At 40.0% G+C, this 14,731-nt stretch overlaps 1 protein-coding gene across 2 annotated transcripts in view; it reads right to left on the bottom strand.

The window, feature by feature from the left end:
* itpr2 (inositol 1,4,5-trisphosphate receptor, type 2) overlaps positions 1–14,731 on the bottom strand; it is a 286,031-nt gene that overhangs the window by 88,847 nt on the left and 182,453 nt on the right. For both annotated transcript variants that reach the window (XM_084334286.1, XM_084334287.1), the window contains exons 40-44: positions 13,844–14,018; positions 9,768–10,021; positions 6,417–6,617; positions 5,327–5,437; positions 3,161–3,256 (exon numbers count right to left, since the gene is read on the bottom strand). In XM_084334286.1, the coding sequence (XP_084190412.1) occupies positions 3,161–3,256; positions 5,327–5,437; positions 6,417–6,617; positions 9,768–10,021; positions 13,844–14,018 (837 nt within the window). The remainder of the gene's footprint in view (positions 1–3,160; positions 3,257–5,326; positions 5,438–6,416; positions 6,618–9,767; positions 10,022–13,843; positions 14,019–14,731) is intronic.

Here is a 14,731-nt window from a genome sequence, read left to right as displayed (position 1 = left end):
GCTCTCGGCGTTGCTACCGGCTCGCCGGTCGTTCATACTAACACAATTGGCAAGTGTTAGAGGGTGGGAAAGCCGGTGGGTGGGGATTTGATGTTGTGGACAGCGACTCCTACAGGTCGGTTTGGTGACGCCGGTGCGACGGAAGCAGGAAGTGATGGGGGCAGCATGAGCCTCCCACGCGTTACTCCTCGCCACTGAGAGTTCGAGCTGCTGCGGTGAAAAGACGAGACAGGCTGCCTCCTCTTGTACCGGAGGGGACACGTGATGCAAGGCTTCTGTCCTCACTACAACCGACCTGTGGGAGGCATAGTCTAGCAACGCTCAAGAGAGGGGAGGGAAGAATTGGATATACGAAAATTGGGATGGGAGAAAAATAGAAAATGGGGAGAAAAAGTGGATACAAAAAAAAACTCAGCTCTGAACTAGGCAAAATCTGCACCTGGCTCGCTGACAACAAACTATCATTACACCTGGGTAAAACAGAGTCCATTCTCTTCTGTTCAAATAACAAACTCAGCAAGGCCGACGGCTTCTCAGTTACAGTGGGTGACAATATTGTCACAAGGAAAGATGAAATTACATACCTAGGTTCCATCCTAGAGGCAAATCTTTCCTGTGACAAAATGGCATCCAATGTAATAAAAAAAAGTCAACCAACGAACTAGATTCTTGTACCGGATCTCCTCTCTGGTAAACAAGAATACCCTGAAGACTCTGGCAGGAGCACTCATTCAAGGGTACTACGACTATGCTTGCACCTCATGGTACCAAAGCACCTCAAAGGCGCCAAAAACTAAATTACAAACATCACAAAACAAACTGGTCAGACTACTGCTTGACCTTACTCCTAGAACCCACCTCACCCCTGCCCACTTTGACAACCTAGAATGGCTTAGAGTAGACGACAGAGTACAGCAACTTGCAATGGGCCTGGTCTACAAGATACACTACACGACTAAGGTACCCATGTACATGTCAAAATACTTCCCAAAGGTCAGTGAATACCACAACCACAACACCAGAGGGAGCTCCACAAATCATGTTAAACCTAGATTCTGCTCAAATAAGGGACTAAACACGTTTCGCAATTATGCCACATCAATGTGGAACGCCCTACCCACAGCTGTAAAGGAATGTGAATCACTACCCACTTTTAAAACCACTCTCAAGGAGCACCTACGGGAGACTGCAATTCGAAACTGGCCCCTGTAAATGTCCTAACCCAACCCCCTCCAATGTACAGTAAATGTCCTAACCCAGTAATACACGAGACCCTCTTCTTGGGACCAAGTAAGGTTTCGTCGATAATCCAATGTAGTTACCCCGCCTACCCATCCAACCACCTCCAATGTACAGTTCCCCCCCCCCAACCCACCTACCCAACCCCCCCCCCCCCCACCCCACCTCCTCCAATGTACAGTTTCTTCGTCAAATGTATACAATTTTTTTTTAACTCTTTTTGTATCACAAACAGTACTGTATTTGTAAATCTGGTATGTCATAAATGTATAGATGTAGCAGTACTGTCTATCTGTATGTCATGTATGTTATGTTATGATGAATTGAAAATGGTGGGACCCTGATGTAAACAAGACGAAAGTCTTTCTCTGGTCTGCATCCCCTTAACAATTGTGTGTATTGAGCTGTACTGTATTGTACCCATTCTGCAATCTGTTAATAAAATTTTCAATCAATCAATCAGTCTTGAGTCTTCACACACGGACATTTCACAAGCTGTTGTTGATGCGCACACTCTCCTTCTTTCACATGCAAATTGATCAGCCCCCACGGTAGTAGGTCAAACGTGTCTCAAAATAGCCTTTTTTAAACAAAGAATTGTTACTATAACTGTTCGCTTTTATACTAAATATGTTCTTAAACACTCAAACTGTAATTATATATATAAAAAAAAATATATATATTTTTTATCATTTTATTGTGTCTCTGTCATCTCACCTCCACGACTTGTAGGCGAAACCGTTGGGCACGGTCACATATAGTTAACACTATAAACGTCTCTCTATATAGTTAACACTAAAAAGGTCCATCTATACAGTTAACACAGAAAACAGCACTATCACTCACATATTTCAATAACAAGTGTGATGAAGATGAGGAGGAGTAGGCCTATTGAGTGGGGAGGGATATAATTGCTCATGTGTCTTCCAAACAATAGGGGATAAGTACAATTGGGTGTAGCAATTATGTAAAACTTTGGGGACAGCAATGCCTGCCTTCACATTCTCAGAGACTCACATTATTCCCAGAGACAACTGGCCTGACATATGAGGCACTCACTTATCGAGACAGCTTTCTTCATCGATGCGACTTGGAAATGTTGACACGTGTTAGAGGCTGTATTTTCTCTTTAGGTTTTATATTAGGTGATTTCCCCAGAAAAGGAAAAAATGTACTTTGTTTTTATCTTGTTGTATTATTACTTTTAATCCCGTTTTATTAATTGTATCTGTAACTCATCACCACCGAAAATTAGGGCAACCTCAATAGATTTTAACTAGTGTAAATAAAGGTTTGATGATGAAACATGATTCATCGGTGGATGAAAGCATTCCTGTAAAGCACATGCTGTTTCTTTGTCCAATATTTCATGAAACTGGGGCCAGTGCTTTTTGGATAGCTTGAAATGACTCCCAGTTTGTGACAAATCAGATACGCTTTTTAAAGGTAGGATCTGTGATGTCGTCAAACAGCGCCCTCTAGGCAAAAGAGCCCCTCTTGGTATTGCACTTTGTTTACATGTTTTGTTTTGGTCTGATAATGTGGGTAGGAGTTGAGTGGGTATAGAGGGGGGACAGGTTGCTACTGCTGGCCACAGGCTCTGCCAAGAGAGGTCTGGAAAAACTCACACTATAATAAGTTACTAAACTCCAACCCAGATGTCACACCATAACAGAGGATGTAAACAAAGTGCGGTACCAAGCTGGGGGGGGGGGGGGTTGCCTAGAGGGTGCTATTTGACGATATTACAGATTCTACCTTTAAACAAAGTGAACTGTTCCTCTATCTTTCTCGCTCTCGCCGTCTCACACACATACAGCCTCCATCTCTCTCACAATCACTTTTATTTGTGTGTGTGTGTATGAGCATGTGCACATGCGTGTGTGCGGGTGTGTGCGCATGCGCGCATGCGTGTACATACCAGTTCATTGGGCCTCATCTTGTAGAGGATCTTCTCAGCATTTTCGCTGTCATGGCGACTCTCCATGATAGCCAATAGGAGCTTGGACGCATTGTTCTAAGAGACGGAGCAAACCCAATGACCTTCACGTATTACACCACTCTATAGTGAAGAGCTGCCCGGCACGGAGTCAATACAGACAGGACTATGAGCGAGTCAATGGATAGAACTGACCTACCTCAAACCCCTGTCCTCCAATCACAGCCGCCGCTTCCCTCGGACAAACAGCAACAGTCGTGATTGGAGGATCGACAAAGGAGGGTGGGGTTTGAGATAGGTCAATATCAACACAGATGAAAAATAAATACATATTGAGAAAGAATACAGTCTCCGTTGTTCAAATGATACAGTGAACAGCTATCCTAGGGTCAAGCGGTTATCATATCGCAGTGTTCATGATGCCATGCTACGTTTTCCTTTTTGTACATTTGGACATTTTTTAATCTTTTCCCCCCTCCTTTTTCTTCAGTTTTTTTCTCCCATCCCAATGTTAGTCGTTATGCCAATTCCCAATCCCCTTCCTGGTCGCTGTGCACCTACCCCCTACGGTCGGTCTGGGAGAGTGGAGGCTATCACATGCTTCCTCCGACACATGTGTAGCCAATCAACCGCTTCTTTTCACCTGGCAGCGCGGACTCTCACTGGGAGAGTGTAACGTGTGGAAGGATCACACTACCCCCCTTAGATCCTTTCCTCGCTGGGCAGGCGCCCCGACCAAACTGTAGGAGTCGCTGTTTACAACGACCAGGACCCACCCACCAGCTTTCCCACCCCTAACACTGCCAATTGTGTTAGTATGAACGACCAGCCAAGCTGGTAGCAATGCCGAGAGCTGGGCTCGAACCCAGCATCTCCTGCACTAGTGGCGAGCGCCTTGCCCACTGCACCACTTAGCCGCCCACATTTGGACATTTCTATAATTGATCCCCAGTTATCTCCACCTCCATATCCAGTGTCATGAGTGATTATAATAATAATAATAATAATAATAATAATAATAATAATAATAATAATAATAATAATAATAATAATAATAATATATGTATTTGTATTAGGGATGTCCCGATCACGTGATTTTCCGAAGATCGGGATCTAAAAAAAAAAAAAAAAAAAAAAAAAATGCCATTTTTTTTTTTTTTTTTTATTCAACAAACATGACCATGTTTACGCCTTAAACTCATACTGAGGCCTTAGTTTTGGGTTTAAATTGCATATCATCATTCATTTATTTATTGTCACACAGAGCAGAAGAATTTTGCCAAAACAAACCAATAGTATCCAGCTACAGAACGGCAGACCAGCCAAACTCTCAGACCCAAATTAAATTTTTATTTATTTTTTTTTAATCCCAATTTCTCACATTACATTCACCCTGAATGTTGACGTTATCCAGGTGAAAAGTTTACTTCATTCAAGCGAGGCATTGCAATCCTTGACATAAATCATTTGATGTATAATTAAATCAAAGGAAATGCGTTTGGGTCTGAGAGTGTGGCTGGTCTGCCGTTCTGCAGCTGGATACTATTGGTTTGTTTTGGCAAAATTCTTCTGCGCTGTGTGACAATAAATAAATGAATGATGATATGCAATTTAAAACCAAAACTAAGGCCTCAGTATGAGTTTAAGACGTGAACATGGTCATGTTTGTTGGATAAAAAATAAATAAAAAATTTGATCGGATCGGGAAAGATCGGTATCGGTAGATACTCAAAATCACATGATCGGGATCGGATCGGGAGAAAAAAAACGTGATCGGGACATCCCTAATTTGTATAGCACCTTTCATCCAAGAATTGCAGCCCAAAGTGCTTCACAGTAGTGATGTAGACACAACATAGACTGGAGAGAGAATTGCTTGACCTCCCGTTTTTTTTTTTATAGATTTCAGTCATTCAAATCTATAAAAAAGATTGTAATAGATTTCTGTCATTAAAATCTATAAAGAAGATTGTAATAGATTATGATGCACTAACAAAACAAACGTTTCAAACAATGTAAGCATTCTGGCGCCCGTTTTTACACAGGCCATAAATGTTCGGATGTGCTGGTTCTGACGTACATGAATCGCAGCCTCTCCTTCAGCACTTGAGACACACGTCTCACAGAGACACGTTCTGTCCTCCTCACCTTCAGCTGCAGCACCAGGTCGAGCCGGTCCTTCCCCAGGGGGTTAATGGAGTTGACAATCAGCGCTATGATGATGTCGATGCCGTTGGACTCGTGCTTGGCTATACAGGACTGGAACGAGCAGAGGACGAGGGTTAATGAGACACCAGCCACGCTTAACATAAACGTGCAGAGGCAACACGTGTTACATTATGTATGAGCTCGACGCACATGAGAGTAAGCAAGCTGGGCGATATGGGGGGGGGGGGGGTATTCAGAAGGAATAATTTTTTATCATGATCGATCATATCTGTATGGAAAATCAGATGTTAGATCATTCAAATGATATGTGATATTCTCAAATATTTAAGAAATTATTTTGTTGAGAAATCTAACTTTACATTTGTTATCACAAAATTCAGACAAAAATGTAGTATCACAATCCACAATATATTAAAAACAAGAAATCACACGATATGATAAAACAAATGATTGAATTTATGGATTTAGTTAGATTTAGATATTTTAAATGTTATGATACTGTAAGAAAGGGGCAAGACTAGATAAGCTGTGCTTCCTTCTGCCTCTTCTCCACCTCGTTTGTTTTTCTATGGATGAAGACGGGCTCATTTGTTTACATTTAGTCTTTACCGTGATTTGTATGTTTGTTGTGTTCGAGATGAATAAAGATAAAATCAAATAACTAAATAATCGTACTGCCCAGCCCGTTAAATGGTACATTTATATAGTGCTTTTATCCTAAGTGCTTTACAATTTGTTCCTCACATTCACCCATTCACTCACACATTCACACACCGACGGCAGAGGCGACCATGCAAGGTGCCAACCTGCTCATCAGGAGCAGTTAGGGGTTAAGTGTCTTGCTCAAAGACACTACGACACGCTGCCCGGGAGTAGCGGGAATCAAACCGGGAATCTCCGGATTACCAGATGACTGCTCTACGCCCCTTTAAGAACAAGGATAAGAGACACTCAGTGTGTGACATTGAGGTTTCGAGGCCGATGCTGACCCAACAGCAGCACAGCACCAGCGGGTCTGACATGCGGTAGCAAAGCGAACCCGTTTATCTAAGAAATCCGCCCGGCGCACCTGGTTCTCGTGACAGGGTCCCTGGCAGTACTCTGTGAGGGTCTCCAGGGTCTGCCGGACCAGGTCCACATTGCTCTCGTTGATGTAGAGACCCAGGAGTCCCAGGCCCCCTGTGGTGCTGCCACAGATACAGTCCAGGAACTGAACCGTCTCACACACCAGGTTGTAATTAGTCTTGTTGCTCTGGTTACGCAGAAAGTTCTGGAATTAGGACAGAAACAAGAAAAAAAACAAGACAAAAAGGAAGTACGAGTCATTACACACATGTGATGAAGACAACTAAAGTTACATCTGATGTGTTTCCTTTGTTTAGACAGTCGGTGGCAGAGAGGGAAGAGAGGCACAGGACAGAAGGTGAACTGAACCCTGATGCCTATACTCAATTTATACGTGCCTACTGCTTTCACTGTAATCATAATGATTAACCCATATAACTCTGTATGATAGCATGTACAATACTAGTGTTGTATATACCGTATATATATATTAAGGCTGTCAAAGTTAACGCGATATTAACGCCACTATTGTTTCTGACTCAGTGAGTGAGTGAGTGAGTGAGAGTGAGAGAGATAGTGAGAGAGAGAGAGAGAGAGAGAGAGAGAGTGAGAGTGAGAGTGAGAGTGAGAGTGAGAGTGAGAGTGAGAGTGAGAGAGAGAGTGAGAGTGAGAGAGCGGGGGTGTGAGTCTTCAGCCCTTGTGTGGGTGAATGTAACAAGTTCCTAACGTTTTCTTTCTCCTATTATTCATTGTTTTAAATTATTATTTTCTTTTAAGATATTTTGTGCATCACTCCGTTTTGAATTTGATGCAAATTTGCAATGCATGAGGATCATCCTTTTGTGTTAAATGGCTGCATAAAGCAAGCATTTGTTGATAAGAGTATTAAAAGAGTATTAAAACTTGAAAAATATCCGTTTAAGGTAGATTTAGAACAGATAAAAAATATGCGATTAATCAGATTAAATATTGTAATCGATTGACAGCCTTAACTCATTGGGCACCAAAAACGAGTATACTCGTGTTTTGTCGTCAACGCTTGAGTGCCAAAAACAAGTTCTCGTTTTTAGATCCTTTGATCTTTTTCCTTTGATCCCCATTCTAAACACTTGCGCGGACCTCCCTGTATCTCCCTTGCACCGCTGCCTATGTTAAAATTGCAATGACGATCGAATCCAGCCAGGTGGCAGTATCGCCTACCTTTTGAACTGGGATAGTTTAGTGTGGGGCCACTTTAGTGTGGGGAGTGTCTGCAGGAACTCCTCCCCCTCAGAGGGAATCAGGACAGAGCAATCGCTCTGAGATGTTATCGCCTCAAACCTATTGTTTCCCATATGATAGCCATGCCCAATATACACGAGTAATTGCGATTGTGATGGGATCACTGCGATTATTCTTTTTGGAGTACCTTCTGGCTAAGGTAAGGTCTATTCTATGTCTATATTACCGAACCTAAAACATGCTTTTGTACCGATCACAGCGTCGTCTTTTACCGAACCTAAAACATGCTTTTGGTAACGATCGCAGTTTCGAGGTAAACCCCCCCCCTTGATGATTTTGTGAAGAAACATAATATATATGGTGTATACCTTTGATTTGGAAATATTTGGAGTTTCAGGCGAGCAACCCGAACGATTTGGGCATATGCATATACGACGTCATATCTTGCAATACAGAAAAAAATACTGGATTATTTTGGAAAGGGGCGATGTTTAGCGTGTAATAGCGCACAAACTAAAGTATGTAGAAATTAACTGGTTTGTCAATGTTGGAATAAACAATGCCTGTCAAATGAGCCATACTATTGTCTCCATAGCTATAATACAGAACACACGATGGGTCCACAAACATTGCGAAAATGGTCAATAACGCTGGCGCCATTGAGTAAAGATGGGAAAACAGCGTGGCAGTCAATGAGTTAATATATATATATCCACATATGTCTCAATATACCTGCATAATCCTTCTATATACCTACGTATACACCTGCATATAACCCATATAATAACTGTGTATGATAGCATGTACAATAATGCTGTATTACATATATTTATTCTTACTGTACATATATCCACATCTGTGTGCCTGTATATCATCCTTTTTACATATCTGTAGATACTATATCTATATCTGTACATATACCTTACCTACTCTTACTAGTTACACTGCTGGCCAGTATGACTTACTACCATAGTGTCTTTATACCAGTATCACTGTACAAATTAATACTACAAGTCTGTACATACATCTGATTAGCACCATTACTCAGTAGTACTAATTTAATTTATATTTTATACCCAGTTTAATCACCTGTACATTGCACTTTACCGCTACATTTGCACTCTGGCTGGATGCCAAACCTCATACTGTTGTACTGTTGTACTGTACTTGTGCTGTATGATGACAATACATTTTAATGCCAAGACCTACTCAGCTTTCTATGTAGCTGGAGCTAAAAGGTGTCAAGTTACCACATAATGGACCATGATAGGTTCGACCTATTTGTGACATCAGACATACATGTACAACTGCGATTTCAAGTACTTTTCCTCTCCAGGGGAAGAATGCGAAAAAAGGTGCTCTGGTGACAGTTTCTGCACAAATAACAATCTGTATTTAAAACCTTGATCTCCAATCTTTGTCAATCAAGTTGTACATGTGCCTCATCTTGTTGTCTTATTGTTATGATTGTATATGCTGTGATTGTATATGCTCCCCCCCCCCCTTATTTCTGTATGTACACTTGATGTGACTGTAAATGAGGGAAAGTTTAAATAAAGGTTTGAAATTCAATTAAACTGTATAGTCAAAGTCATGTCTCCAAGAGGAGTTAATGTTTTTCGCGGATGGGGCTCTTTAACCACTACACCACTGATGTATATCATGCCAGTTACGGTACCTTGTGTATACGGTTTACTCATGGTATATATTCAGATTCAAAGTCTTTATTGCCTATATCTATTCTAACATATAATATAACTGGCATACAGACCCTTTTATTGCACCTTGTTTATACAGTTTATTTGTCTCATATTTTTATATGCAGTTGATTATATTGTTTACACCGTTTATTTTCTCCTCATATTTTTATATTCAGATAAAATTTTATTGCCCATATTTAAGTCTTTCTACTATTACCCTGCCCATACCTGTACCTCCCCCCCTCCCCCATGCTACTACGATGCCTGCATTTCCCCAAGGGGATCAATAAAGGAATATCTTATTTTATATTACCCATCTCATCTCATCTAATCTCATTTAATCTAATCTCATCTCATTTTATCCATCTCATCTCATCTCATCTCTGGGCACAACGTTCCACGTGATTAAGCTTTTCTCCTCAAGCCGCGAGTACCTGCAGCTCCAGATTGTGGTTCTCACAGAGCAGCTGCAGGTAGCGAAGGATGGGCTTCATGATGGTGATGGCGGGGCTCATCTGGGTCTCCTCCAGAGGGTCTTCATCCCCGGGCACGTCACCGCTCTGACCCAGGCCCTCTAGGTCCGGGTCCAGCTCCTTCCTGAAGGCACAGAAGGCCTTGGAGGTGGCGGAGGACGCCTCCTTCAGCTGACCCCGCATCTCCTCCTTCATGTGAAGCCCAGAGTCCTTCCCTACAGGCCAGGGGGAGGAGACGGAATAAAACAAATGAAATACAAATCATAAAAAGACATTCAGAGGATTATCAGTGGAAAAACAACTATAACTAAATATACTTTTATTCTTCTTCATACTTCACTGTTCATACTTCACTGTTCATACTTTTTGCACATTACTGCTCAATTGCGCAGCCCTGCTAAATATTCCATCCCACTGTATTGTTATTTTTATTCTAATTAGTGTATATACTTGACCACATCGTGCACAATTGTACAGCCCTGGCCTATTATATAATTATATTATATTGTGCTTCTATTTTAATTTAGTTTATATTCCATTTTATTTCATTCCACATTAACATTTTTATTCTACCATAATTGTCTGTCCATTAATGTCGCACCAAAAACGCCCAAATCAAATTCCTTGTATATGTAAACTACTTGGCAATAAAGACCTTTCTGATTCTGATCTTATAGCATTTTGGAAAACGAGAAAAAAAAATTCATCAGTGGAGACCATTGGCAACAGCGTGATGGCTCATCCTGTTGATTATTGCCAGACTTATTCAAATAATTGAGTAATTCGCAGACTCTCTCTGAAACCTGTTGAGTCATCGTGGTTTTCTGGAATATGAAAACAGCCGCTGTTGATACAATAGTCTTTTGATAGGCTTGTGATGTGGGCCCTCACATGGCCTCTGACATGTGACCGCGGGCATGGGGAACAACAGACTCCTCAGAGGTCAGGAGAGCCGCAAATAAGGCAACAGTTACAACGCTGTCCGTGTAACGTGGGTTAATATTAATCTCTGCTGTATTTGTGGCTTTTGTGTGGAACGATGTCATTACACAGAGCTGTGAGTGACCTCTGACCCTCTCAGCCACTGTTATTGTACATGTAGGCTGCACTGAACTGCAAATTTTTCTTTTTTAAAAAGGGACCACACAATATGATTAAGGGGTCCGATTTAATAGGACAGCAAGCCATTTGCTTATATACTTATATACTATGTAGTTGACATTTGAACCTAATCCCTGATTCCATGGCTTCACACTCACAGTCTATGGAAACAGTAGTGGGTTGCTCTGTTCAGACAACGTCTTTCTGACCCAAGTTACTTATTGTGGCTAAAACGCTGTCTGTGAACACGTCTCTGATGTTATTACCATGTACTTTCACTGATGTTATTACCATGTACTTTCACTGATCTTATTACCATGTACTATCACTGATGTTATTACTATGTACTTTACCAATGTACAGTTTCTTCCCCTTCAGATGTATATTTTTTATTATCTCTTTTTACTACACAGTTCTGTATATCTGTTTGTCGTGTATGTCATACATTTCATGATGAATTGAAAATGGGGGACCCCGATGTAAACAAGACGAAAGTCTTTTTCTGGTCTGCATCCTCTTAGCAGTTTGTTTTGTATTGAGCCGTACTGTATTGTACCCATTCTGCAATCTGTTAATAAAGTTTTAAATCAATCAATACTTTCACTAATGATATCATCATCTACTTTCACTGATGTTATTATCAAGTACTTTCACTGATGTTATTACCATGTACCGGTACTTTCTCTGATGTTATTACCATGTACTTTCACTGATGTTATTATCAAGTACTTTCACTGATGTTATTACCATGTACTTTCTCTGATGTTATTACCATGTACTTTCACTAATGATATCATCATGTACTTTCACATGTTATTATCATGTACTTTCACTGATGTTATTATCATGTACTTTCACTGATGTTATTACAACATACTTTCACTGATGTTATTATCATGGTATAATTACCACATACCATTGTACTTTACTGTTACATTTGCACTCTGGTTGGATGCCAAACTTATTTTCGTTGTACTGTACTTGTGCTATATGATGACAATACATTTTAATCTAATCTACTTTCACTGATGTTATTACCATGTGCGTTCAATGTCATCCTTCTGCGTTAAAAATACAATTTAATCTGTTAATTTAATAAAACTTTCATTCAATCAATCAATCTGCACAGTGATTGATTGAATGAAAATTTTATTAACAGATTACAGAATGGGTACAATACAGTACGGCTCAATACACACAATTGTTAAGGGGATGCAGACCAGAGAAAGACTTTAGTCTTGTTTACATCAGGGTCCCCCATTTTCAATTCATAATGAATTGTAAGGGTGCAACTTGCTCCGTGCAATCCATTCTTTGTGGATCTAGCCCTTAGTCGGCTATGAAAAAAAAAAAAAAAAAAAAAAAAAAATGTCATCATTCCATTTGGGCTGTGGGGGGGCTTATTGTCTGAAGGAGTCGACGGAAGGCTTCTTGTCCTCTGCGAAAGTATGCAGTTGGTCCACTGATGGATACATCTTGATATTTGTCTAGTCTAGTGTGTTCATTAGATGGGTGAAATCCTCTTTCGGTGCCTCTGTGCCTGTTTTCTTAGGCAGTTAGCCTCTGGTATGTGTGCCATTAGCGTTAGCCATGCTTCTAGGCCTCTTTTATTTTGGAAAGAATCATTACAAAAAAAATTATTATAATACTAATACTAATAAATTATAATTTTTTTGCATTCGACGAAGAGGTTGGCAGTCGACGGCTCCTTTCGATCGATTAGTCGACTAATAAGGGTCAGCCCTAGACATTTCCCATGACTAATAAACTCATGACAACACTGGTATTACTGGTGGTGACACCGGACATTTTACAAAAGTACACTCAATATGTGTAGAGGGCTTACATTGATCCACTGTGTCTGTCCGTCTAAGTCTGTTTTTAATTCATTTTCAATTACTAGTATCCATTTGCTGGACAGACAGAGTTGACGTTATGTTAAAAATAAACCAACGGACAGTAATACTTTCTGCCAATTTTTGATGGATCAATGTAGCTGCAGCCTTATTTAGTGCATCACACAAACATACTGTAGCTGGTCTAGACTGGTCCTCTGAGCTCCTCTCCGGTCAAGCTGCTGCAGGGTTTAATCCAAAATAACCTGTCATGTCATCTCTAGAGCCTCCTTTCTCTCCTTCACACAAGGTTAAATCTACTCTAAATGAAAGTGAAACTTAAGCTACTCTGTACTGCAACCTATAAAATAGATCTGCTGTCTGCGCAGACACGTTCAGTTTATAATGTTGTCTGACTAAGTATTGATAACACGCTTAATATTTTACAAGAGCTTTTTTTATTTGATGAAAGTGGACACTGACTAAATGGGTTTTACTTGTTAACTTTCTTTTAATATTATTATTTTTTATTTAATTATTTATTTACATACACCGGTGGGGCGTTGGCCAAGTAATGTACTTGATGGAGCCTGAAAAGAAGTCTGGCATCCAACCAGAGTGCAAATGTAACAGTAAAGTGCAACAGCAATATACAATGTACAGGTGGTGAAACTGGGTATAGAATATATAAATGAGTACTACTGAGTGTAGTGCTAATGAGATGTATGTACAGAGTTGTATTATATAAATTGAGACAGTATGACTACTACTGGCCACCAGCGCAACTAGTAAAAGTAAGACATAGCTATAGTAAGGGACTATGTGCAAGTAAGTACAGACAGAGCATAGGTACTGTATTATGCTGTGAGAATAAATATATATATATATATATATATATATATATATATATATATACAGCATTATAGTACATGCTATCATACAGAGCTAAGGGTTATGTGCAGTGCAGGTGTACAAGCAAGTATATGATGGGCTATATGCAGCTATAGTCAGACAAATATGGGTATATGCAGTGATATAAATATATAAGTGTAAATCTTTTTTAATTAAGTTTGGTGGTGTTCAGACGTCAGCCTACTTCACCTTTCTTAAATCTTATACCGGCGTTGTCATTGTCGTCGTCCCTCTTCCTGGGCTCAAACATGTTGACGGACACGGTGGCTCGGATCTCCTGCTGGGCCAGGCGCATGCGGTCGTAGAACACTTTGAAGAACTTCTCCGACTTCTTCTGCTTGTAGAGTTCGCTGTGGAAAGAGTTCTGAGCAGAGAGATAAAAAAAAAGAATGGAGGGAAAAAAACGAACATCGGTATATATTGTGATATTTTGACAAAAATATTATATTGTTACAGTGACGCCAAGTATCAATATTGTTTTCATTTAAATTTTTATTAAAATAAAAGGAAAATGTGCTTGATGATCCCATTTTGCTGAGGTGAACAGACTGAAAACTTTTTGTTATTAGATAAAAACAGATGTTGACTAAATGTTCCGTTTGGGACATCATTTGCAGTTGAAAAAAAGGAAATAAATCACAATATATCGCAATATCATGATACATTATATTATATTATCATGATACCATAAACAAAGAGGCTTTTTAAGATGTTAGATTCTAATATGAATCTTGCACTTTATGCATTGCTCTTGATCTGCCCATTTTTGTGCTCATTTTATGCCTGTCTTTTTTTTTTTTTTTTTTTTTTACTGTTGTGAAGAACTTTGAGCTGCAATTCTTGTATGAAAGGTGCTATACAAATAAAGTTTATTATTATATTACAATATGGTGACTGGTGGAAAATGTTCAATTTATATACTGTAACAGCTTTCATCCAAAGCGCTTTACAATTTTGTTCCTCACATTGGCACATTCACTCACACACCAACGGTGGAGGCGACCATGCAAGGTGCCAACCTGCTCATCAGGAGCAGTTAGGGGTTAAGTGTCTTGCTCAAGGACACTTCGACAAGCT

Source organism: Notolepis coatsorum, assembly GCF_963971535.1.
Source record: "Notolepis coatsorum genome assembly, chromosome: 18".
Lineage (NCBI taxonomy): Eukaryota > Metazoa > Chordata > Actinopteri > Aulopiformes > Paralepididae > Notolepis > Notolepis coatsorum.
This window is presented reverse-complemented; position numbering and strand designations above follow the sequence as displayed.